Source organism: Alosa alosa, chromosome 19 (assembly GCF_017589495.1).
Source record: "Alosa alosa isolate M-15738 ecotype Scorff River chromosome 19, AALO_Geno_1.1, whole genome shotgun sequence".
Taxonomy (NCBI): Eukaryota; Metazoa; Chordata; class Actinopteri; order Clupeiformes; family Clupeidae; genus Alosa; species Alosa alosa.
In genome coordinates, this window is record NC_063207.1 from 13,603,046 (window position 1) to 13,628,452 (window position 25,407).

Sequence of the window (25,407 nt, forward strand, 5' to 3'; positions counted from 1 at the left end):
TCTCATAGAGGTGCATCCAGCACCCCAGCCGGGAGGGCTCGCGCTGTCACCAAGGCGCGTTCTCTATGATGGAGGAAGAGGCCGTGCATGTCCACGGCGGTGGCATGGGAACGGCTCAGGCTCCTCACACCCGCCTAGTGTACACTCACTCGTGAAGAGATGGACGCGAGCCACTGACTGCTCCATCCTCAAAAGCAACCCCACACACTCCACCGGTCCAAAAATAACCCAAAATTGTCCACTGTTTGCACAACCCTTAAGCTCTTTCAACAAAAGCAAAGCCTGACTCTCAAGGCATACTGAGAGATAGCACTAGAATAGCCTAAATGTATTGCGTAATGCTACAGGAGGAACCAGGTCCACGAAGATAAACACAACACAAACTTTGTAACTGTGTCCATCAGCATGAGAACAGTAAAACACCTTTTTGTTTTCTTGGCTTATTTGCCTCATCAAACTATGTGTGGAATCTGGCAGGCCTGATTGTGTGCTTGTAAAGATTATGATACGATTGATATCATTTGTCATTATGTTCTAAACAATTTGCCGATGGTTCGACAATACACCAATAAATGCATTAGTTAAACCAACTCTAGACATCATCCTAATGGATCACTTTGTATGCAAATACCCAGGCACGTTATTTGCTCTTGGGGGAGGGATGTGCGTTCTTGTTGTCACTTGCCACCCAAGACGTGATTCAGCCTAAACAATTACCATTATCTGTTTCCCACTTTTCACTGTTCAGACCGAATCGGTAATGATGAAGAGTGTTTCCTTAGCACATTGTGCGAGCCACTGCTATTCTTTCCTGGGTTCACACCTACCATCACTGGAGTTTAAGTACCCGGCTCATTCAGGTACTTTGCATCCTTGAGACGGAGAGGCCTGAAAAGAGACAGTGTTCAACAGCGCTGAGTGCTGTTTATATATAAACACCCTCCGAGGCACTTACTCAGGCATTGAGGGGTTTGGCGTGGAAGTGGGTGCACCTTGCTTGTCTATCTGCACATCAACTGGATAACCTGAAGAGGCATTTTGTCATCTCCCGCTGGAGCTTCCAAAAAAACCAAAACATTTTTACGCAAACATGTCGGTCTCCACAAAATTCAGTTTCACCGTGAGAAGCATTTTGGATTTACCCGAGGACGAGGGGAACAGTATTCCACGTTTCCGGGCGGATCCAGTCTCCGATGCAGCCTACTCGTCATGGATGAATATTGACGGAAACCACTGCACATGTAAGTGACCAGAATTAGAATTGTATGAACTTTAGAGAATCAATCTTGGAAGGCTAATTTTATTGATGTTGTAAGAATGTTTTTTTTTACATAATTATGAACATGTTTTGTCTATTAAAGCGTTCGGCCTGTCATCACACAAATGCATTCAAGGCAACCATATAACATTTCTGTTTACTTACAGCATCAGATGAAGGCACTCCAGATAACACATCTGATTCACTCGATCCGACGGAGGCCTCATTGGAAACTGAGAGCGACAAGAAGAAGAAGCGCCGCGTGCTCTTCTCCAAAGCGCAGACCTATGAGCTCGAGCGGCGTTTCCGCCACCAGCGCTACCTGTCGGCTCCCGAGCGCGAACAACTGGCGCACCTGCTCAGCCTCACTCCGACGCAGGTGAAGATCTGGTTTCAAAATCACCGCTACAAGATGAAGAGAGCCCGTGCCGAGGGACCCTCGGACCTCGGCCAACCAGCGGTGCTGCAGAGGATCATGGTCCCTGTCCTAATGCGAGATGGCAAACCCTACCAGACTTGCTTCATCGGCGCTGAGAGAAACGGATGTATGGTCGCCTCAGCAGCACCTGCCCCTCACTACAGCGTTCAGGGATGCCAGTCTTTACAGCATCCCACGCCGCTCGGCCTATTTCCCAGATTTCAGCACTTTACGCACTCTGTGCCCACTTCACACCATTTCGTTTGGTAAAATCTCACCTAAGACACCAACAAGGAGACCGTTTTGACTCATACAAACACTTCACGAAGTTGGATCAGTTTTTAGAATGAAGATATTTGTCACATCCGTTTGAGGTGTGTTTGATTAAAACTATTTAAACATAGTTCTTTCAGAAATACCAGAAGATATTTTGCACATATTATATGTTTTACTGCCATTTTATAGTCTTGTTTTGTATATTCGAATATGATGAACATTTTAGTGGGTTCTGTCGCTTATAACTTTGCGTAAATGAATGTTATTTTTATATTTTTATATAACTACAATTTTAACGATCTGCAGATGTCTTGGAAACAGATCTTTATGTTCAGTGTTTTTGTAATATGAATAAAATGTAGCCAACAATTTGCTCTAAACGTTGTTTGCAGTCCCATATATATGAAATGTACTTTGCATAAATACATTTTTACTTCAATTTAGATAATAATATTGATAGCGATATGTGACTAATTGTTTGCAAAATAAATTAGTTCTAGGGTTAATCCTTCAATATATATTAACCTGAAATATTTTTGGCATGGTCTGTATTTGAGATACTTAAAACTCTCTAAATTAATCACCAATTAATCACCAAGTATTAAATAGAATGAGGCCTACTACATGCAAAGATGTCCTTAAACGTGAAAGATTTTTATTCTAATTTATGTTCATATCATATTGAATTAATCCATTTAAAACACTTTTATATATGCACGTATAATGCTACAGCCTTTTATGAAATACGAATATATAGTGTGTGTGTGTGTGAGAGAGAGTGTGAGAGAGAGAGAGAGAGAGAGAGAGAGAGAGCATCCCACCACCTGCAACCTGTACATAAAAAATGCATTAAACAGCAAAATGGACATGGTGCGCAATGCAAGAAACGTAATTTGCAAATGTTTACGGGATTGCACTCTTCATTTAAATGTCTGGGCCTGGTGTATATTCGAGCCAGACAGAGGAGAGATCTGTAAGGCATCCCCCTGACAGGACCTTCTTGTTTCCCCGACCCCCTGTCTTATTAATCCCGGCTCCCAGTGGCGGATCGTCCCTGTCACCTGGTCTTTTGTCAGCTCGCTTGGACCACCTTGTTTCACATATGGAGGGGACTGCCCGCATCTCTTCTCTCGCTGCATCTCCTCCTAAACACTTTTTTTGTGTCTCTCCTTGAATGGCCGCTATTGTCCGAGACCGAAAGAGACCTACAGACAAAATCCCCCGTGTTGCAATTCTCTCCATGTTTAATCAGGCCACGGTGACAAATTTATGGGGTTTAACAACACAATGGTGTTTTATAACGTCGTAGGTTTAAACCCTCACAAAGATCGGCCTTTAGAGACTAGGCTACGCTTCTCTTTTGAGTTATTACGCGCAGAAATATGCTGAGAAACATTACGGTTAAGTGCTACCAAACCAACTGCATGCCAGATATAAATAGATAGTTGAAGAGATTGCGTTTTCACAGAATTAACTAAAAAAGAAGAAACTAAAGACAAACGATGACCAATGATAAATCCATCTCCCATGTTAAGTGTGTTAGGCCATTCAAACAACCAACAAAGTGGGCCATCAATGTTATGTGCAAGCGGCGATAACTTGACATTTGACCCAACATAGGCCAACACTAATGATTCTGTTAAAAACTCATTGGGAATGATAAAAGGTTATTTTTTACTAAATAATAAATAACAAACAATGTTTTTTCCTTATGTTCTATCTATAATGCCCTGTTGTAGGCTATGGCAATATTCCCATGATTGGCCTATGACCAATGAAAACTACCAGCGCCAGACCAGGGTTAACATCAGAGAATTGGAATTGGACAGCAGTCGGACTGTCCGAAAAGAGCTTTGATAAGTAAGAAAAGTAACTGATCACATGGAAACTAACATAGGCCTAAATGTATCAATTCTACATCTCCTAATTTGTTAATCTGTGAAAAGCGAGTAGAGACAAAGTTAAAGTGACTCTTTAAACAACTTTCAGTATAATCATTCAGTGTTATGTAAGTGTATTAAATAAATGCTTTACTACATTGTGATGCAAAGAAATGTATACTTGATTGAAAATAAGAAACCTGAAGAAATAAAATGTATATGGATGACACCAACATGTCAGATGTCATCTGCCTATAGGCTACTGCTCCCTCAAAGTTGCATCATTGTAGGACTACAAACATTACTTGTTTGTAACATTAAATGTGCTTAACAACAACTACATATTTCACAAAATCAACAAAACAATACAACCGAGAAAGAGAGATAAACATGATGGAGAGAGAGAGAGGAATACAAGAGGGAGAGGGATAGAAAAGGACAGTGATAAACATGAGTGAGAGGGAGAGGGACAGAGGAAGACATAAATATATGAGAAGGAGAGAGAGATGGAAACAGACTGCGGAGAAAGGTGGGATGGAAATAGAGAGAAAGAAAGATATGTAAGATGCATCTTAAGAGATGCATCTGGAACGTTGAAGACAAGCAGCAAATGGCTTAATAATGCGCATGTCGACCTTTCCGCTAGATGGCAGGGTAGCACTGCAAACTCTTTTCACTTCATTGAAGCCTACACACGGAACAGTTACAGTTGTGGCACATGTTCAGTTATGGTGCATGAACGTAAGTAGCGTGAAAGCGTGAAACTACATAAACTCCTGTTTTAATAAAAACAACAAAAAGCTGTAAAGACATCACAAAAACAAACAAACTCTCAGTCTGTTCCTCAGTATTCCTAAGCGGACAGCCTCCGCCCAAAATGCACAGAGAAAGACCAACTTCAGTCAAGAACGATGGGAAATCATCGTCATATTTCTGTCCATGTCTCAAATGTACAGGTTCCACAAGGGGTTCATAACAAAGTGGCCATTTAAGCCATGACAGAACAATGCTCTTTTTGAGCACGTGTGCGGTTGTCGCAAAGCTCCTCATGCATTAATCTAGGGAATTAGAGAAAGCATTCTGGCTAATTAACGCTAATTGTTCATAATAGTCCTGCTCTTGATGAGAAAGGAGGTCCTGATTTAGATAATTAACAATGCTTTTTGAGAATCTGTAATTAAGGACGGTCTATATTCTGAAGAAAACATGTTACAATTCTAATTCTCCCTAATTACACATGAATAATTAGAAAGACAAGGTGCGCTCACCTGTGCTCAAAACAATCCCTGACAGAAATTATGTGTTGTTGACACGTATTAACACGCGCGCGGTATGTTCGCTATTGTTGCATTTGACGCGCTCCTGTTGTTGCATTATTTGACGCGCTCCTGCTTCGAGGCCATTCAAAATCATATATCAAAATGAAATATACGATTGGGGGTTAATGGATAGCTATCCATAGAGCCTATTTGGATGATGCGGTATTTACTAACTGTTATTGTATTTCTAAGTTCAAGGTATCAGGAATGTGTTCTGGTTAAACGTTATTTTATGTGACAGACATATAGGCCTAAGGCATAGGCCTATACAAGTGGAGAGAAATAGAGTTCGTTTAGGATCTGATCACATCTCTGGATTTTGGTAAGAGCCTAGGCCTAAACACACTAGTACTCTTTGAAACAAGCTGGCTGTGATTACCCTGACAAAATACAGTATTTTTAACATCTTTTTGTTACTTTAACGTAGGTAGGGGTCATTGTAGCTTACGGCTCATTGCACCTCCAAATAAGGAGCATGTATAAATCTGTACCACATTTGTCTCTTTACCACAGAAGTGCGTTACTGAGTCACTAACGTCATCTCACCACCAGAAGACGCTGTCTTTCCTCGATTTCACGCAGGTCTTTGCATCTGTTGGCGCAATTTGTGAGTGGCCACTTCGTTGTACCCTTCCGCGACTTTCCTGCGTCAGCGCACGCGCGTTGCGAGTGCACAGTTTATGTCACCGTACAGTCCATTTGGTACTGCGCGTATTTGTAAGGTTGCCGTTTAAGTGGCGGCCTCAGCAGGACAGCTGTGAGTCAGACCCTTAAAGCTAGTCAGCACAGCGGAGAACGAATTCACATTGTTCCTCTTAATTCTTCTCTTTAACCCATTGCTCTTAAGCGTGAGAGTGTAATAAAATGAATAGAAACGGTACCTTGTGTTTTCCAACTCGCACTGACCCCATCACGTGAATTGCTGGTTTTCAAACTAGAGGCAGGCTACTGTTTTTTAAAAAATAATAATTATCTGTGGATTCAAATGTATCCATTACAACGTTGGAGTCTGAAAGTGTTATCTCCTACTGTAAATTAGGGTATTTCTGAGCAGGTGCTCCAGCTAACACGCATGGAGACATTTTAACGGATTGGCCTATGGCATCACCACGCACTTCTACCATGATAAATGTTTATAATGTGCCTGCCTGCCCATACAAGATGTTCATTTATCGACATGCAATCTAACAAAGGAATATAATATAATATAATGCAGAGTAACCTATCCTCCAGTCTTATGTCGACACTAAATTCGATCACATTTCATTCCATTACAAAATGTCGTAATAAAGAGACTTTCGTATACCCAATAAACCATCATTGTGAGCTACAATATATCAACATAAATAAGGTCCGAAGTTAATATAAATAAATAATAAGGCTTACCGGTGAATATACTTGAACATGGCAAAATAATAAAAATAAGCCAATTTTCACGAATACTAATGTTGTTGTTGTTGTTGTTGTTGTTGTTTTTATCAATATTTCATGAGAATAGGTTAAATTATTGTATAGATAGATTTAGCAGCACATCGTGCCCCACTGCTCTACATTTCCCCGGGAAGGAAATGCTGGAGATGCTCTAACTTCAAATCTAATTGAGGCGGAAAATCACGGGGCCCCTCGAGAGCAATAAAGCGTATTGGTGTCTCAGTTGCTGTCTACCTGCCGCGTTCCTTTGAAGGGGTATACTTGAGAGCCGTTAACTTCACCTGAGAGCTCTCCTGACTCCCTTCAGCACCGAGGCCTCCACCAGCATTTTGCGAGCTTCGGGGCTATGGCGACTGAGAGGGAATTTGGCCGACACGGCACTCTGCATCTCGTCCAATGATATCACATGAAGAGGGGTTAATGATTAACAAGACCTCTCAACGCCCGGATATGTATTTATTTATTTATCTGTCTATTTTCCTTCCCTCTTAGCAAGTGCACTTTTGCATGTCTGAGTGAGACAGGGGCATAATGCAAACAACGTTTGCAATCACCAGAAGCCTCTTGTGGCTATTAAAAGTCAGGAGTTCAGCTGGAGCTTTTTCTCAGACTCAATGGTTCTCAAAGTCTCAAGTCCGCTCATGTAGGCTACTCTTATGAAGGAGGCCCTTATAAGCATCACTCCAATTGCTAATATTGTATATTTGCTTAGCTGTCTCCCTCTCCCTGCTTATCAACACCAACAACAATATCAACAGTATGCATCTACATCAAATTGTTTGTCTATAAGTAGGCTATGGTATTGTACTTAAGTGTTGGTGGATTCCCCATTTTGGAGGTAGGTGAGGGTCTTCGGGGGTAGATATTTTTGAACACGTAATACAAATTATACTCGGTTGTCTTGATGATAGAGCTGGCTTATATTATTGCCCTAGCTGCCGATGCCCCGCCTCTAATGGTCGCCTTAAACCTGGCACACAGCTAAAACAAACGAAAGCCAGACTCCAGCTCCCACTCTAGCCAATTAACGCCAACTTCAGCCGCTCTCCAACGTGTTCATCCAGCTTCGCCGACGCAAAAACAACACACACGGAGGACTTGGGAGCAGAGAGCTACTACTGGAGAGATTGCTTGTAGACTGCCTTCTACTTTATTTCTCTCTAGCCACAGAACAATGTCGATGAGCCCCAAGCATACGACTCCTTTTTCCGTTTCCGATATCTTGAGTCCTCTTGAGGAGAGCTACAAGAAAGTAAGTATGGAGAGTAACAATTTGGGGGCTCCTCTGGGGTCGTACCGGCAGCCGCAAGTCTCACAGGCGACTATGCAGCAGCACCACATGGGTCACAATGGAACGGTATCCGCAGCTTACCACATGACCGCTGCGGGGGTGTCCCAACTCTCGCACACGGCGATGGGGGGCTACTGTAACGGAAACCTCGGGAATATGAGCGACCTTCCGCCATACCAGGATGGCATGAGAGGCAGCACAACGGCCACCAGCTGGTATGGAGCCAATCCAGACCCACGTTTCTCCACCAGTAAGTTATTTTATTTTTCCTCACTAGCCGGTTACAGAATTATGATAATGTCTTTTCCACTTACTTTCAGAATAAATCAAAACAAACAAAATACAGTGACATGTATGTTTTAGCAGCATAGCCTACTACTGATGCTAATGACAGTTTGTACTTGAGAAAAGTAAACAATGACAAGGAAATAATTTGTCACAAAAAACTTTTAGCCTAGATGTATCATTTAAGGTCAAGTCTATATGTGCACATGGATCGGTGTTTTGCCCGTAGAGCTGCTATCAGATTGAAAATTAAAACGACATATCTGCCAGTTCTTAACTTGTGACCTTTGCTCGTTTCATGAAAAAACGCACCCGGAAATATAACATATTGTATTGAATGACGTGTTTTATTATTATTATTATTTTTATTATTATCATCATCATGATTAGACATTGACTATTGATTGCAATTATCACCAGTTAAAACGTGACTCTCTTTTTTCAGTCTCACGGTTCATGGGCTCGTCTTCGGGTATGAACATGGGCAGTATGGGCAGCCTTAGCTCGCTGGCAGATGTGGGCAAGACTATGGGCTCTCTCTCCAGTACCCCGCGGCGGAAGAGACGTGTGTTGTTTTCCCAAGCCCAAGTCTACGAGCTGGAGCGGCGCTTTAAGCAGCAGAAATATCTCTCGGCCCCCGAAAGGGAGCACCTGGCCAGCATGATCCATTTGACGCCCACGCAGGTCAAAATCTGGTTTCAAAACCACAGGTATAAGATGAAGCGACAAGCCAAGGACAAGGTGTCCCAGCAACAGATGCAGCAGGACAGCTCCTGTCAGCAACAGCAGCAGTCGCCCCGGCGGGTGGCCGTGCCAGTGTTGGTAAAAGACGGCAAACCGTGTCAAGGCAGCGGGCACACACCAACCACCACTGTGCCTACTCACCACCAGCAAGGTGGCAACATCATGATCATGTCCAATAATGCCACGGGCATGGGTCAACTCCAGAACCAGCAAGTGGGAAGCGCTGGGCAATCCCCCGACCTGACACACCATTCCACTAGCCCACCGTCCCTACAGACACAGGTGGCCAGTCTGTCGCACCTCAACTCCTCCAGCTCTGAGTACGGAGCGGCCTTGCCCTGTTCGGCCCTGCTCTACGGCAGGACGTGGTGACAGCACTGGCACACAAGTAAGAACGGACAGTGTGTACCACTGCGAACTTGTTTTGAGTTTTAAAACGGTGTCAAAGAGTGACAGACTTGTGTGTGCGTTTGTATTACACACCTCACGTTGGTACTTGCATCCCCTTAATGTCCACTCTGCTGGAGAGAGTTGGATACGGAGGCAGAGGAGGATAGCTCAGGGAGGAAAAAACTGATTTGTGTATTTTAAGGATACACGCCTCCCAATTCTACCCAGAAGACGGAATTATTTATGTAGATCTAACAGACATTGTTCAAGAGATTTATACACTAAAATACTTTCTTTGTGCGCCTGCTTGGATAAAAAGTGAAACACCAAGACAATAAACAGGACCAGTGTGGCTCTGCTTTCCCATAAACTTTAATGTAAGACGTAGCTTGTATATTTCTGTAAAAGGTTTGGATTGGACTCATAGTTTTAGCAATCTCTATATGGTTCAAATTTTTATCGTTATTGACGGTTCTTTGTTTTTGAGTTGTATCGTTATTTGTACGTTTCATTTGCTTGTAACTTATATAGATATTTGACCTTCACGCAGTCCCACAATCATATTAATAAATTATATAAAACACATTATTACTGCTTGTAAAAATTACTATTAGATATGGGCATACCATGCCTCTTGTGTTCTCTCGGAACAATTGCATAAGGGCGCTAATATTGAAAACTCATGGACATAAGATAGCCTGCCGACGTTTATAGCCTATTGCCATTCTGAGAAAATGCACATCTGCAAATGAACCATACAGTTACATGTTTTGAAATTATACAGCCTTTTGACTAATGCTTGTCTATGTTTGAAAATATAAAGAATAACTAATTGATCGACAGATGTGGCAGATGTTTGAAAACCCAGTAGGCCGATGTGAATGGTTATGATTGCAGTATTGTCTTGCACTAATCTAATGTTCTTATGTAGGCTTAACACTGTAATGCACTGCCAGTCGGTTATGCTCGGAATTATTCTTGGTGAGGTTTATGACAGAGGTCTCGCTAAAAAGAAAATCGCCTTTGCCCAAATAATCATACTTGGATGGCTGGTGAGAAAACTCTACCCTGGGTTAAACAGGTGAACTCTGAGCTTGACCTTTGAGGCACAGGCTTTCCTTTCAACGTGCGTGTGTGTGTGTGTGTGTGTGTGTGTGTGTGTGTGCCTACTGAGTCAGTGAAGGTGAGGTCCCCGCACCTTTCGAGTTCTGACACATCAAACAGACGCACCTAAAATGCCGCTTATCAATCAAAGTCTTGACCAAACAACGACTCTCCTGAAAACTCAGTCAGACAATATGGCCGAGCTTATCAAAGGCACTTTTATCAATATTGTGTTTGTGAAGGCAGGGACAAAGTAAAATGCCCTCCGTGTTGACGTACTGATAAAGTCTGTCAACGTAAGGAATGTGCAAATTTAGCTCAGTTCTTGAAGATCTGGGCCTATATGTCACCAATCTGAGCTCACAATGTATCCCTTTCAAATTTCAGATGGCTTACAGGAAAAACTTAAGTGTACAAATACATAAAGCCTAAAAACTATGACCGAGGAAGAAACGCTCAGAAAGGGTATAGGCTAGTTCCGCGTCGGTGCAATGGCCCGGTGTACAAACAGTTGGCAGCCTTAATTTGTATAAGTTAGGTCCTATTTAATCTGTTGATTTCAACATGATTACAAACCCTTCGACTCATTACTACCATTGAATCATATCGGCTTCCGCTTATTTTTCTTTTTAATCGGTAGCTGATGATGCCTTGATGATAGCTGATGTAGGCTATATATTTTAGCCTATTACACTAAATGCTTGGAATAAACACCTTATTACTGATCTGGCTCAAATACCAACTTTGTATGGCCTATATTTACGCACATGTTCCATGAGTTTGTGTGATTTTGTCTATTGTTTTGTTTTGCTCGCCTTGGTTCATAAGGTATATAGTCCTGTCATGCCAGTCCAGTGACTCATTCTCTTTACAGTCTCGCGTGATTACGCAGTGTAGCCTATGTTTAGTTCATGCTCAAATTATCTTTTTATCAAATCTGGATTATTATTAATAATACTAACAATTATTATTATTTAATAATAATAATAATAATAATATTCTATTATAATATAATAAACTCGATACTACATTTCGGCAGTGGGTCCTGAGTAATTGAATAGCCATCCTACATTGAATTAGCTTGCTGCCATTCTTAAAATTTTGAATCTGTGTGATCACGCATGAAATGAAAATATTGAAGTATAACATTCAGACTTTGCAAAACCACAACCAAATTGCAAGCTTATTTTGACAAGAATAGCATATCAGCAGTCGACCCATTTAGTAAACGGAACATGTAAGCGGATTTAAACCATCTTTTAGGCTACTATCTTAATGCTGCAATTAACCGGGCTCTAGGAAAGCTCAGACAGCAGCCGCGACCTTGCTCCGATGCACGGGCAGAGCCGTGTGCCATGTAATGAGGTGTTGATTATAATGGAGCTCTTCTTTTCAGTTAAGAGTCGTTCAATCAACTGTGCATTTCGTCCATTATTTCCTCTAAAATGATATCGTCGATGCCCCTGAGAGAGCGTCACTTGTCCAGTGCTAAGGTGCTCCAATTATTTGCCCTGTTGTGCAGACCTGAAAATCCTTACAACACTTGTTCTAGGCTAATGCGCATAGCTCACCACAATTTGGATAATTGTAATGTTGTAGCCATCTCGCATTTTATCCCAAAGGAAGTAGGCCATCTATCTAGTGATAAATGACAACCACAAACAGATGCAGAGCTGATGAAAAAGAGGAAAACAGTAAACTTGAAAGTTTCGCATTTATGAAAGTATATTTGAATAATCACGTTGTTCAATCTGCACGTTCACTATTCACAGAGCTGTTCTAGTCGCTTCGTCTATGATGTAATGGACACATATACATCTTTAAGTGATTATGAATGTGACAATTTTGTCTCTCAAGCACCTTCAAAAAACATAATTATCAGACATCTAGCCAGCATGGTGGAATGTGAAATTAATTTAAAAGCCCAATAGAGGGAAAGCTACTTCAAGGGCAGGGGACTACAAGGGTAGTTCAGATTGGGAATTTAGCAAAGTGCTGTAAATACACTTTACAAGCCAATAATTATAAAACCTCATTGCACATAATTTCTCTAGACACCTAACTCAGAGACTGAGAGAAAAAAACCTTTGCCTTTAACCTCGAGGTCGGCTACTTTGAGGAGTAGTGGCTCCGGCAAAAGAGATTGAGATTCTATTAGGTTCTGCAGGGGAACCGTTTTGTTGTACGTCGCTCTGAAAGAGTGTAGATCGCATTTACATGTCTTAGGCGCGCTGTGTGGTCTTTGTCTAAGGCTTGTAGCTGTTTAGAATGACTTGTTGGAAGCGTGTGTGCTCTCATCCAGTTCTTTTAACTAACACATTGTGTTACTCCGACGAGTCCTCCCAGCTTTATACGGGCAGGTTTCACTGAACTCTCAGCAATTAGACGGTAATCTCAAGGTAATCATATTTGAGTTACGGGTTTGTGCGACTTGCTGTGGGTGTTTACTTCGATTTAGAATTGCCTCATATAGCTAACAAAAATAAGCATCATAGCAGTTGCCTGGAGGGGATTTCAGTTATCCATGCAGGACCACCTCGGAGTAGTTAGCTTGAATACAAATATTTAATTCATTGTCGTCGTGCCAATGTATGGAATACCTTTACAAAACTACCAGATTTCAATATAATGTCATATAAAACAATTTATAATCCACAATGTCATGGATATATCATCTGAAGAAGATTACCAAACATTACCTTTTAAAGACACAGAATGGTTCAATCATTAATTCTCACTAACTAAGAATTATGTAGTTTCACTAAAATGTTTCATAATTTCACAACATTGCTTAGTAGCAGTTTTCATATTCACATCGTGGGGGGGGGGGGCATAATTAAATTATAGGAGGCTATAGACCCTTTCAACAATAAAACAAAAACAATGCTTGAACGTTCTATTTGGTTCCCAATCTACTTCCTCTGCATTAAGATAACATATGGAATGTTAAAATGGGCCAACTATGATGCTGATAATGGAACTGTCTTGAAAGGGTCTATACCCACATATTTGACATCATGCCTAACTATCTCGATTGACGTGGAGATCAAGAGCATTGTCAACGTGAGAATCATAGTTCTGATTGCTTTTGTCGCTTTGATATTCAAAAACCCGAAGGTCTTCATATAGCCTACAGTAGACTAAGATAAGAGAGACCATTTCTGTTGTGCAAAATATCATTATATACTTTCTCATCTCGTAGAAAACTACAAGGGAGAAATATAACCAGTGATGGATCTTATTTCAAACAGCACACGATACATTACAGTTTTTAGGTCCATTCTTGTGGTATTGTTGTATAATGCGTTTGGAAATAATGACGCAAAGTCATCAGCACCATGATTATTTTTAACGTGATCTCGAGATAACAAAACCAACACATACCTCCCGACAACTTGATAGATGTTCATGGTAAATGGTTTCACGGCTTTGTGAAAACAAAATCAAACATCGATTGCACAAAGATACAGGACATATAGCCTACATGCTGCTGTCCAAGGTGCTGAAGCAAAGTTGGACTCAAAAGATCCATATTATCAATAAAGCGTCTTCAAAAAGTGAAGTTAATGAAGAACACGTTTTGTGTGTCTATACGCGACATTTGATATTATATAGACCATCCATGCTGATGGTGAAATAAAGCAATAAAGAATACGCAAAATGAATTCCCGCAGGCTGGGTTGGATTCAGATTTTTTTTCTCCACTGCCAAATAATCGTCAATTAGCTTAAACAACAGAATGCAGTGTTGTTTCCATTGTGGCCGGTCACAACGGAAGATAGGCCTACTTTATTTTTTTCAAAAGAAAAAAGAGAACGTGCTTGCTTGGAGAAACAGTTCTAATTCAACGCAAGTTCCCTTGGCCTTTGGAATTAAAATAGCCCCACATCATCACATACCCTTCACCATACCTAGAGATTGACTTGGGGTACTTTCCATAAGATCCTCTCTCAATGCAAATCAAACCAGCTATTAGGCTAACTGAAATAAAACCATGCCAATCTCTAGGTATGGTGATGGGTATGATGGGCATGTGATGTGAAGGCCAAGGGAACTTTATCAAGATGCATAGTATCCTGGATCCATGAAATAACTGGCCTTTAAAAATAAAAATCTGCCTGCCTCTAACATAGGGGTGTGTATACTTATGCCCCCTGTATTTTAAGAAAGAACATTTATTTATTTACGATACATTATTAATTCACAAAGAAAATTTGTGTCCTTAAAGGTTGTATTTTTCCTCATTTTAATTTCGATCAATTTCCAATAGATGAATTTTTATTCCTCTTTTTAGTCAACTTTAGCATGGGTTCATAAACTTATGAGCACAACTGTATACAGCCAACACGAGCTCTGGTCAATATATAAAAAAACAACAACAGCCGTGAGAGCAAAGCATGTCAGTCGGGTTATTCTTAACATAATCTAACTGATGCTAGGGATCACACACACATCTGAGAATGCATTTGTGTAGCCTACTTTTGCAAATCATACGGTCGTGATTTAGATGTCAGTATGGTATAATACGGACCATCTTTAAAATATTTATAGTAATATCACAGGATGTGCATTATTGCATGACAAATTAGCTTAATTTGTGAACCGACACACAAAAGGCCCTGCAAGTGAACAAAAACCAACCAAATCTTGTGATGTAAAGGTCAAAGCTAACCGATCTCCTGTACATTCAGTCTATGTTTATTTTGACTCCTCTAATTTAATCAATTTCTAGGTTACCCAGAGTTACTCAGGACACCAGGACTACAGGCGGTAGCTGTTTAACGCACGCCTAAATGTAGCGCTCATTCCTTAATGTGTATTAGAAATGGTGCAATTACACTTTACACTAAAAAATATATTTAATTGTTCTTCATTTATCCGGTTCTTGGGACTATTGTGCCAGTATAGCGCAGGCGGGGGTCATTTTGGGAGTGAAATGCTTAGCATGCAAAGCAGAATACAAGATAGGCCTATACCGAAATACTTGACCTTTCAGTGTAATTGTAGCGGCAGTGAAATGCAGTGCTTTCAGCCCGGGATGAATGGAACCTTTTTGCCCCATGAACAAAAAAAAAAACTAACACATTTCCATGCCGTGCTGTTCGTTTTATTTGCTTTTGTGTGTTTATTTTTTTCAATGGATATGACTGTAGTCATTTTACATTCTGGATGTCTTGGCAAGGACAGAAGAAACATAAATTGGAGATATAATAAACGGTTTGCTTTTAAATATTAATCCTCCTGTTGTGTTCGCGGTCAAATGTGACCGATTGACAATTCTTTTATCTCAAAATATTGTTAAACTATTCTGATTACCATGAGGCTCCATGACTTTGTTAACACAGGGCATCTGAACACACAAAACAAATGTTGAGCATTTTCATAACAGTGTTTTATTTAACTTTAGAACACCCTTGTGTATTCTCGGTCAAAAATGACTGGCTAGATTAGAAATGACTGATTAGAAATGAATGGGTGAAAAAATGGCCAGTTGCATAAACTTGAGTCCAGACACATACCTATTGATCAGATGGACTGTATGTGTGCTGTGTGCTTATGTAGGCCTACATTAAAACACACACACAAGCGCACCCCTTTGTTTCTATGCCAGCCCCCACTGGAACCTTTCCCCAATAGAATCCTTCTGACTTGCATGACCTCAGGTCAGTGAGGCCTGCAGCCATAAATAGCAAATGGAAGTTCAAAACTGGTTATATACAATAAACATAAGTTGATATAAAGGTCTATCACAACAACATTAAATGGTATATGTCTTGGATTTATAACAAGTTATAATGCAGCGGTCATTTTCGAATGTCATTTAATTTCCGAACACAACAGGAGGGTTAGTACGATAGGCCACTTGTATGTAGACCCAATCAACATGACGACGAACTGATCTTACAGATTGGCGTTTCCTCGAGAGTTATCAAATGAAAATATATTCAAATAGTGCTCATTGACCTGCATTTTTTAAAAATCTAGTGAATTCTCAATCTAAAGCAACAGCAATAATCCCTAAACAAAACCACTTATTTTCACTGCAAGGAGAGGGTTTAGTTTGGCCGTGGTCTTTGTGGGTCTCGCAGGCCTCACAATCAATGAGGCAGCGGACACGAGCGGCATGCCAATCACGGACCCTCATTGATATGGGGATGAACTAGCCACATGTCTGTGAGAGCAAGCCCGGTTCAGAGCGCGCACAGCTGATGACAGCAGTGCAGTATTTATGGGTTCTTTAATGTTTGAAGTGGGAGAGGACATCTGGAGGAAAGGCCGTTTTCTGGACTTCAGTATAACATATCTTATTTTATATTATGACATTGATTTATTTTCTGTCGTTATAGGCCTATATACATATTCTGAAATTAAATTGTTTGGGGATCTGTTAAACTCGTTTCAGCACCCTAAATTTTCCGAAGCAGCCCGGATGCAGATGCATTTGGCTAGCCTGCTATGAAACGCCGGCAGACAGGGTCTCTGCCTGACAAGAGGCGCTCCTCCCCGACCTTGTACATGTATCAGCGGGAGTCTTTTCGTAGTCACCGAGCCATTACTAACTGTGTTAACATCAGACCCCCTTTTAAACAGCATAATCGCAGCATTTCGCCGTCTTTCTGATCAACTTTTCACCTCACTTTAGAACGGACTGAATACTCGCGCGTGTCGCCGGAGAGAGAATCTCATTAAAATTGCATATATTTCAAACGACCAGATTTAGCATAATGGACCTTAATTGCAAGAGTTTGCAACCACCTACTGGGCTACTGTCGAATTGAACAACGGGCTTACTGAACTGGATAAATGCATTTAGAGAGGTTGCAATGAATCCTCTCTGGCTGGGCCATGGTCAAGAGAGGAAACAAGAACGATGTGTTAATGCCGCGATAATGAAGCGCGACGGCAACGCTGGGATGCACGCCATGGCTGGAGGTGCTCGCCTGAACCACTTCATTTGCGAAGAACTCAAGAGCGCATTGTTTTGTTGCAGCCCCTGATACGCTGTCCCACTAGAAACTGCGTTGATATTGAAATCAGCCGCCTTGAATAAACATAGGAGACTATTCATAATTTTGAAGCAGCATTTTAAATATGCCTACCAAACTTATGCTTATGCTCCGACACTGGCTCCAGGATGGTGTAGGCCTGTGTCCAATTATGCAATACGTTCGTCAAATAGTAAAAAATACTACAGGCAGAGGCTACGTGAAATGCCATTAAAATGACGTGATTTTTCGTGTGCATTCAAGAGGTCTTATTTCACAGCCTCTCTACACCTGACCTGACACATTAATGACTCCGAGACAGAAACCATTTTAAGTAGCCCCATGCTCGATAAATACACCGTGATGAAGGAGCACATAAGCTGCATCTAGTTAACTCACCAGCAAAAAGCAAAATAACCAACACACAAATGGCCAAAGGTTCCGTGGAACTCGGTGGGGAGTGGGACCTGTTGAGATTTTTTTGTACCAGAATCAGGGGGAGGAATGCTATTTGCCCTCTCATAAAATATGTCATTAGTGAGAATTCATCCAATACAAAAGGGAACGGGAGTCAAAAATTGCCCACTGTTGTTTGGTAATTATATAGTTTGCCCGGGCAGCGGGCCGTCTCGCTCATAGGCAGGTGGCAAGTCCATCATGCAAATAGCTTGGGGTGCTGCCATAATTAGCCGGCGCGACTAACCCAAATTGACAATTAGCTAACATGCAATTCTGTCTTTCCTCAGTTCACAGTTCACTGTTGTTTGGTCACTGCATTTACCAGTCCAGGCATAGGCTAATTTATGCACAGTGTAACTATAATTTACTGTATGCTATTCACAGAATTCTCGTATGGGAGGTAGGGGTCAGAGGATGTAAGGCCTTCAGCTGGGAGTCATTTTAGGTAGCTTTATGGCCTATACGCCCTGCTATGTCCAGTCGGAACTATAGGACAATATGGTCAATAGCCTACATTTTCAATAGGAATATTATGTTGTGAATTACTATAAATAGGCTACAGGGTACCAATAGTAAATGAGGCTAAATGATGTGAATTAATATGGCGTCAGAAGGCTACTCGTAATCAGACTAACCATCGAAACACTGTCACTGTCACTGTCTATCCTAGGATAACATCTGATCCAATCGGAAACAACGCGATTCTGTTTTGTGTGGTCGTGGCGTATAACATCACACCAACTGAAAGCCCCATGCTGAGCCGAAAGGTCCTGCTATTCTAACCCCCATCACTGATCCCCATGCAGCCGGCCTCCTAAATGCCGCTGCCGCTGATCGCCCAATCATTGGCCACCCACCCTCGCATTATCCCCACACTGCCCTCCGACATGACACGGGAACAAAGTAGACATTAAGCCAAATTAAAGTCGGGGATGGGAGTAATCAGTAACCCTTTATCGTTTAATGAGGGAAAACACATGCGAGGCGATACACCCACAAGCTGATCAATAGCGATCTTGGACAATGCAGGCTCCGGCACCAAAAGGGAACATGCAAATCAATTAGAGCCGTTGTACGCTTTGAGATTGCTCAGTCTATCCCAGGCAATTACATGTTCATTAAAGCCGATTTAACGGGGATGCTGAAGAAACAACAGTTGTTTGTTGCTTGTCTACACAACTAAACTGACAGCCCGTTAACTGGCGACGTGCCATCTCGATTTGCAGTCCCCAGTCGGATAATAGTAAACGGAATTACCAGAATAGACCTGCGATAAAGAAAAGATTCTGGTCGACGTCCAGTAGGCCTATTGCCTATACATCGAAATCATTAAAACGCCTTGGAGGCTCCATGTTACCTAGACCAACATTACAATAAATGATAAAATAAATACATCACTGAAAATCTGAGAACAAAATATCTGAAAAGGAAGAAGAATAAGATTAACACTACCATGGACACGCTATGTGTGAATTTGTAAGTGACCACTACATGGCTACATTTGGTAATTGATCTTCAATTTCACCCAGAAGACCTTTAACAGTGCATTTATTTCAGTGGTCTTGTAGTTGCAAATACAGTCACGCATGATTGCTGTATTAGATGGCTATTAAGGACTGCTAATTCAATTGAAGAAAACATAACTCATAACAGCCTCATTATTCAATAACCAGACCTCGTAAGTTTACCATAACACCTTAGAACAGAAAGGATATGACATAGCAGACCGATGTGATTCACTCCATTTCTGTCTAAATGGCTAGATCAGAATGAGTCATGACACCATAACAATGTCCTTAAAAGCACCAAAAAGTACTCCTTAATAAGACAATAGTCTGCAAGAGAAGATGCATGATATTTGTCTTATGCTTGTTTACGACAATACATGGGTCTTGAGTCACTTGAACTGACCTCTGAGTGTTATATCTTCATCAGGAAATGCATGCAAATCCTCACCATTCACGCATCAAATCTCTAATGCATTTATTTAGAAATTAGCCTGTGATCATGTGATTTGTCAGCTAATTGTAGTAGTCAGAGGTGCACCCCCTCACTGACCAGAAGAAAAGGGATAACATCCACTTAAGCAACAGCCGCAGGGGCCAGAGTTTGGAGAGGGAAAGTACGGAAACTTGAATCAAGCCTTGTTTTTGTAGTGTATAAGGACTAATCCTTGCCAAATTGAACAACAATTGAGAATCATTACAGAACCCTTGACAGAGGTCTGCGTAATGGCAAACAGAAATGTGTTTCTCACATTATTGCAGCCACTCTGTAAATAAAAGGGGTTAAAGCTTATCTAAACTCTAACATGATTGTGGGCAGGCAGAATGATGACTTATGCAAAACCATGCACAAACATCTGTAAATGCACTCACCCCTCCCCCCCCCCTCTCTCTCTCTCTCTCTCTCTCTCTATTCTACAATTATGTTTATCCCGAGCACAGTTCCAGACAGATGGAAGGAATTTTAAACTATGTCTGAAATGTGCGTCATTTTGTTATTTTCAAAACAATGATCAGATATACTGTTTCACAGTGATCATGAATATTAGAATAAGAAAAAAAAATGCAGATTTGTAGGCCTACGGCAGTCCTTTCCAGTCATACATTTCACCAATATCTGACCAGAGCATCAGACTTGCACTAGGGCTAAAGGGCTTCCCTCTGGCATGTCCTGTAGCAATAAGTTGCATTCTCTCACATTATGGGTGGTTTTAGACAAACCTAATTCTCACCTACCCCCACTGCCATTGCTACCAACAGATGGATTTATGCTGTGTGCCACCTTTGGAGACGTAGCGATGTGCACAGACAGGTTGTCAGATATTGTCATCCACTGCACACCTTACGCCACTCGAACACTTCCCCGGCCCTCCTAGCCTAACACCCCACCCCACCCACACCCCCCAACCCCCAGCAAGCTCCTGTTAGCTTCTCAGCGCAGGTCCATGACATGCTGTGTTTTGGCAGGAAATCAATAAAGGGGAAAATCTCCTCTAATCATCTGTACATTTACCATCACAATCAACAATCAAAGCTAAGACCTGGGTCTTTATTTGTGGGCCCGAGCTGCCCAATTTTCCCCCTGTGAAAGGCAGGCTAAATTAGAACCCTTGGTTCCTGTTAGCGGCTCTTAATGGCTCTGATTTGTGAACTGCTAAATGAGGTTATGTAAATTGATCCAGAGAGCAGACAGGGGACCCCAGGTGACAGGTGCAGCCACCCTAAAGTGTGTGTGTGTGTGTGTGTGTGTGTGTGTGTGTGTGAGAGAGAGAGAGAGAGAGAGAGAGAGAGAGAGAGAGAGAGAAAGAGAGGGAGAGGGAGAGAGAAAGTGACACATAGGGATACAGATAGAGGGAGATGGTGTATATGAGTGTGTGAGAGAGAAAGAAAGAGAACGAGAGAGAACAGGAGGTGTGTGTGTGTGTGTGTGTGTGTTTGTGTGTGTGTGTGTGCATGCGTGTGTGTGTGTGTGTGTGTGTGTGTGAGAGAGAGAAATAAGAGGGCAACAAGGAAATGAGACAAAAGGAATCTAGTCAACATAATATTATCTGTTTAACCCTAAACATGTATTTCATTCTGTTTTTGATCAAAATGTTTTTTTTACAGCTCATCTATGTCTCTACATCTCTATATATCTAACCTGCATCTGTAACAATCTATATCTCTACACAACTGACTGTAAAAATAATCTTCCAACAGCTATTTTCAGACTCATTTCTATTTCCAATCTGTAAATTCTCAATGTGCTGTTGTATTGTGTGCTGATCAGTTAGAGCATCCTTCAGGGTCCATGATCTTTTTATGTAGCAGTAGAGTGGATCTGAGGAGAACTCCGCGTACTACTCTCCATTCCAGTCTCCATTCCAGTCTCCATTCTCTGCATTTGTTTCCTTGTTTAAATCCTCTGCCCTCATTTCTCACTGTTAAGCCTGCCAAACACTACTTCTCTATATGCCATAAATAACACCAGGGAGTGAAAAGCAGTTTCATAATATGGACCATGTGCTTATAGACAGGGCAAAACCCTCAACGATCTGATTAAGGTCACTACCAAACTTTTCTCAGTTGATCCTATAGTAATTTTCGCATAGAATCCATTTCTGCTTGGGACATTTTTGTATCACGCATAGTTAATGAGATAATTTGCACACTTGAATAAATTAGCAGATATAAATATATCTCAAAGACATGTATTGATAATTTGACTAGGCATCAACATATTCAAATAATTATGCAAAATTATGTTTTTCCTTGTAATATTGCATATACAGTATGACAATTCGGTGCATTATTTTGTGAAAGTTATGCATATGCAATTTCATGAACTTATTTGCATATGAGGATGTATTTATTATTTATTATTACATGCATTTCAATTGGCATTGTTTCGACAAACTTATAGAACCATACAACATTTTTTTTTTATCAGTGGAGTTCATTCTCCTTGATTCACTTGAGGCAGATCATTCCTGGCATTGTCATCCTGGAGTTTTCCCATGCCATGCTATTTCGGAAGGAAAGATTGAACTCTTCAGTAATCAGCTGACATTTTTTGCAACAAAGGTTTTACCAAAAAAAAAAAACAGTCAAAAAAAAATACTGTAAGTGAATGTACTCTAAACAAATAAAAAAAATGTAGCAACAAATCAAAAGTTTGTGGTGGTGGTGGGGGGGGGGGGGTATGGATCCTGCCTTCTGTTCAGATCTGGCTGTGTCCTCTCGGGCTAGACAATTCTTTGATAGGTTTTAGAGATGGGGAGTAAAGGGGCAAATACAGAACTGTACATCGGTACTCAGTGTAAAAGTACAAACTTGAACAGGTACACAATAACTTACCTGCAGTCTATTTTTAGTGCTAAGCCTCAGACTGGTGTTCAGTTTTCTCTGGAGATTTCATTTTTGTGTAAAAACTGTGTAAAAACTGTTAAGTGTTTCACAATAAGTGTGTTGCAGAATTGCAAACAATGTGCAAAGCAGAACATTTGTTTAAGCCAAGGTTACACAATGTTTAATGTATGCTACAACAACCGGTATTGAGGCTGTGGTCTAAGCATTAGTTTTTTAGTGTGTAAGCAATAGGCAAAAACTGTATTAGCTGGTTGCTAAGGAAATGGACAGTAACAGTGTAACACATGTCTGATCAAATCATCAAGAAATACATTTTTATTTACACAGCTATTGATGGAAAATTCCAAATTAGAAATTGCTTAAGCAGATAATAGCTTTATATATCTCATTTCCAAGCATGCTGTACCTTCATGGTAGCCTGGGAGAACCCAGATGAACCTGTTAGGGAATTTGAATTCGCTCTGCAGGTCGGTCTGGCAATTGACAACATTTCAAGAACCCAGGGACCCATCACAATCGCTTACCTGGTATGCGCTGATGGTGGTTAAACGGATACAGATGTGTATCTTTGGAACTGAATAAACAACTCCATACAAAACCTTTGTTTACAGAAAAAGATTTCATTGCTACACTTCTGAAACCTTTTGGTAAGAGTTTAATGCACCAATTTAAGTTTAATTTCACTGCTTGCTACGCCCAGGAAGTCAATGGAAGTTTTGAGACCCACTCTCAATCTCAATTGAGATATGCAGTCATGAAAGTTTTTTCAGATGAATTTTAAATTAAAGGTATCATCAACAATTCGATATGATGTCACATTCATTGACATCTGAACCAAAAAAAACAACAGAACAACAGATAGTGAACTCATCAATCCTCTCCCTACCCAGCCTGATGGATAGTCATGGATAGCATGGAATGTCATTGATAACATTGGCATCCTGGAATATTTTCAGGGAGGGTGGATAAAGGAGAATGAAGAATCATCTCCACAAATAAATTGGCCACCACAGAGTACTGACTTCTTTCAGATATGCTGAAAAAGATTTTACGCAGAGTTTTATCATATGATAAAGAATCTTAAGCGAAAAATAATGGAACTGAGCAAAAACAAGTGTTGTGAAGTAGTAGAAGTTCGGAGTAATGCCAAGGTAAATGCATGAATGCACCATAACCCTGCCAAAAGACCATAATGGGCTGATTGAAATAAGTTTCTAGGATTTTTTAAACTAAGAGAGATGGAATTCTCAAATTCACAATTCATAAATCTATCCTTGTATGCAAATTATGTGATACATTTGCATGCACATGCATAGTAACTTTCACAAAATAATGCACAGAATGCATATCTAGACTAATCTGGTGAAAGAATATCAATATTATCTTTGATATGATCACTTATAAAGAAGAACCTATTCATTGACAAAAAACATTTAGATTTTCCTAATTTGCATACTGTATCTGCAATATGACATGAAAACGCATCATTTTGTAAAACCATTTAATACAATTTGAATATGTCGAGGCCAGAAGACATCTGCCTCTGTGCAATGAAGCACTAAATTTAGCCGTTTTTAAGACTACCTAATACATTGAGGGGTCCAAAGGCTAGTGTTCTGTACAGCAAGCCCTAAAAGGCCAGTTTGTAAGCTTCAGGCTACCGCTGTAGTTCAAACTAGGCTTGCCTTAAGGCTTATGTTAGCTCAGCAAGTAAAATAAATCACTGCTTTGCTCCCAGTTACAAGTAGAAAACTAGGCTACAGCAGGCAACCAAGTAACTACTTTACTTGCATTTTTGTTGTTTGTTTCAACACAGTCGATAGGCTACGTTTTCTTCATCAAAAGTGAAAGTTAGGCCTCCGCTAGCTGGTGACCAGGCACACAATATTACACCAATCAGCTAGGCCTATTTGCTGAAGAGTGTTCTGACACTGCACAACGGAGATGGATGAAACAACATTTATTTTCAACATATTTACAGCTTATTTCCACATGTGCACACACACACACACACGCTCACATGTAAATGCGACAATAAAACAAAAATATTTGTAAAGAGTCCTTTCAGCTGTCCTCAACAGTGCCTGATTGATATTTTTCATAAATATTTTGCATTTTTGTGTGTGTGTGTGTGTGTGTGTGTGTGAGTATGTGTCTCAAAAATATTACAAACAAGCAAAACCATGTCATAATCATAGGTCTTCATCTGTTCGTTTAAAAAGGTCATACATTTGATTTATGTTTGTTTGCCAATGTGTTTGTTTACAACAGCATACATCAGTAATGCTGAAATATGACCAATCATTGTTCTGGTTCAAAACATAACTATGTCAATATAGCCTATTTTCTGTTGTTTTATTTTAGTTATTTTCCATCGTATTATTTAGAAAAAAATCGTATTATTTAGAACACTGTATCTTTTCAATGCACCCACCAATGAACAACCGCCTCACCCAGACTCACAAACTCAGTCACACTTATGCACACACATGATTATGCATACTCTGACTTTAGGAAGTAGTAGATCATACATCTGATCATCACAAAGGTCATATGACTATCTAAATGAGTATTTTTTTCTAAAAAGCATATATTCAACCAGTCATCAACTCCTAAAATGGCTTTCACTCAAACCTTACCGTTTTCTCTATGTTCAATTAAACAAATGGCCATAGATAGTTCCCTAATTACAAGTTGTTCAGCATGCACAAAT

General features: G+C 40.6%; 2 protein-coding genes and 1 long non-coding RNA gene across 3 annotated transcripts; 2 read left to right on the plus strand and 1 right to left on the minus strand.

Moving 5' to 3' along the window:
• Positions 1-975: 975 nt before the first annotated feature.
• LOC125284716 lies at positions 976-1,514 on the minus strand. The gene is made up of 3 exons (XR_007191911.1): positions 1,424-1,514; positions 1,143-1,233; positions 976-1,057 (listed from the first exon to the last, which is right to left on the minus strand). It is a non-coding gene; the product is annotated as an uncharacterized LOC125284716 (long non-coding RNA).
• nkx2.9 (NK2 transcription factor related, locus 9 (Drosophila)) lies at positions 1,042-2,205 on the plus strand. Its single transcript, XM_048228814.1, has 2 exons — positions 1,042-1,241; positions 1,426-2,205. Exons 1-2 carry the CDS (start codon positions 1,091-1,093, stop codon positions 1,944-1,946), a joined length of 672 nt encoding a protein of 223 aa, XP_048084771.1. The 5' UTR covers positions 1,042-1,090; the 3' UTR covers positions 1,947-2,205.
• A 5,393-nt stretch (positions 2,206-7,598) lies between these two features.
• On the plus strand, positions 7,599-9,868 carry nkx2.1 (NK2 homeobox 1). The gene is made up of 2 exons (XM_048228815.1): positions 7,599-8,123; positions 8,604-9,868. Exons 1-2 carry the CDS (start codon positions 7,757-7,759, stop codon positions 9,272-9,274), a joined length of 1,038 nt encoding a protein of 345 aa, XP_048084772.1. The 5' UTR covers positions 7,599-7,756; the 3' UTR covers positions 9,275-9,868.
• Positions 9,869-25,407: the final 15,539 nt, after the last annotated feature.

Coding starts and splice junctions, on each gene's coding strand:
- nkx2.9 (XM_048228814.1), top strand. CDS start 1,091: ATGTCGGTCTCCACAAAATTCAGTTTCACCGTGAGAAGCATTTTGGAT. Junction 1,242..1,425: donor TGACGGAAACCACTGCACAT/GTAAGTGACCAG, acceptor GTTTACTTACAG/CATCAGATGAAGGCACTCCA.
- nkx2.1 (XM_048228815.1), top strand. CDS start 7,757: ATGTCGATGAGCCCCAAGCATACGACTCCTTTTTCCGTTTCCGATATC. Junction 8,124..8,603: donor AGACCCACGTTTCTCCACCA/GTAAGTTATTTT, acceptor CTCTTTTTTCAG/TCTCACGGTTCATGGGCTCG.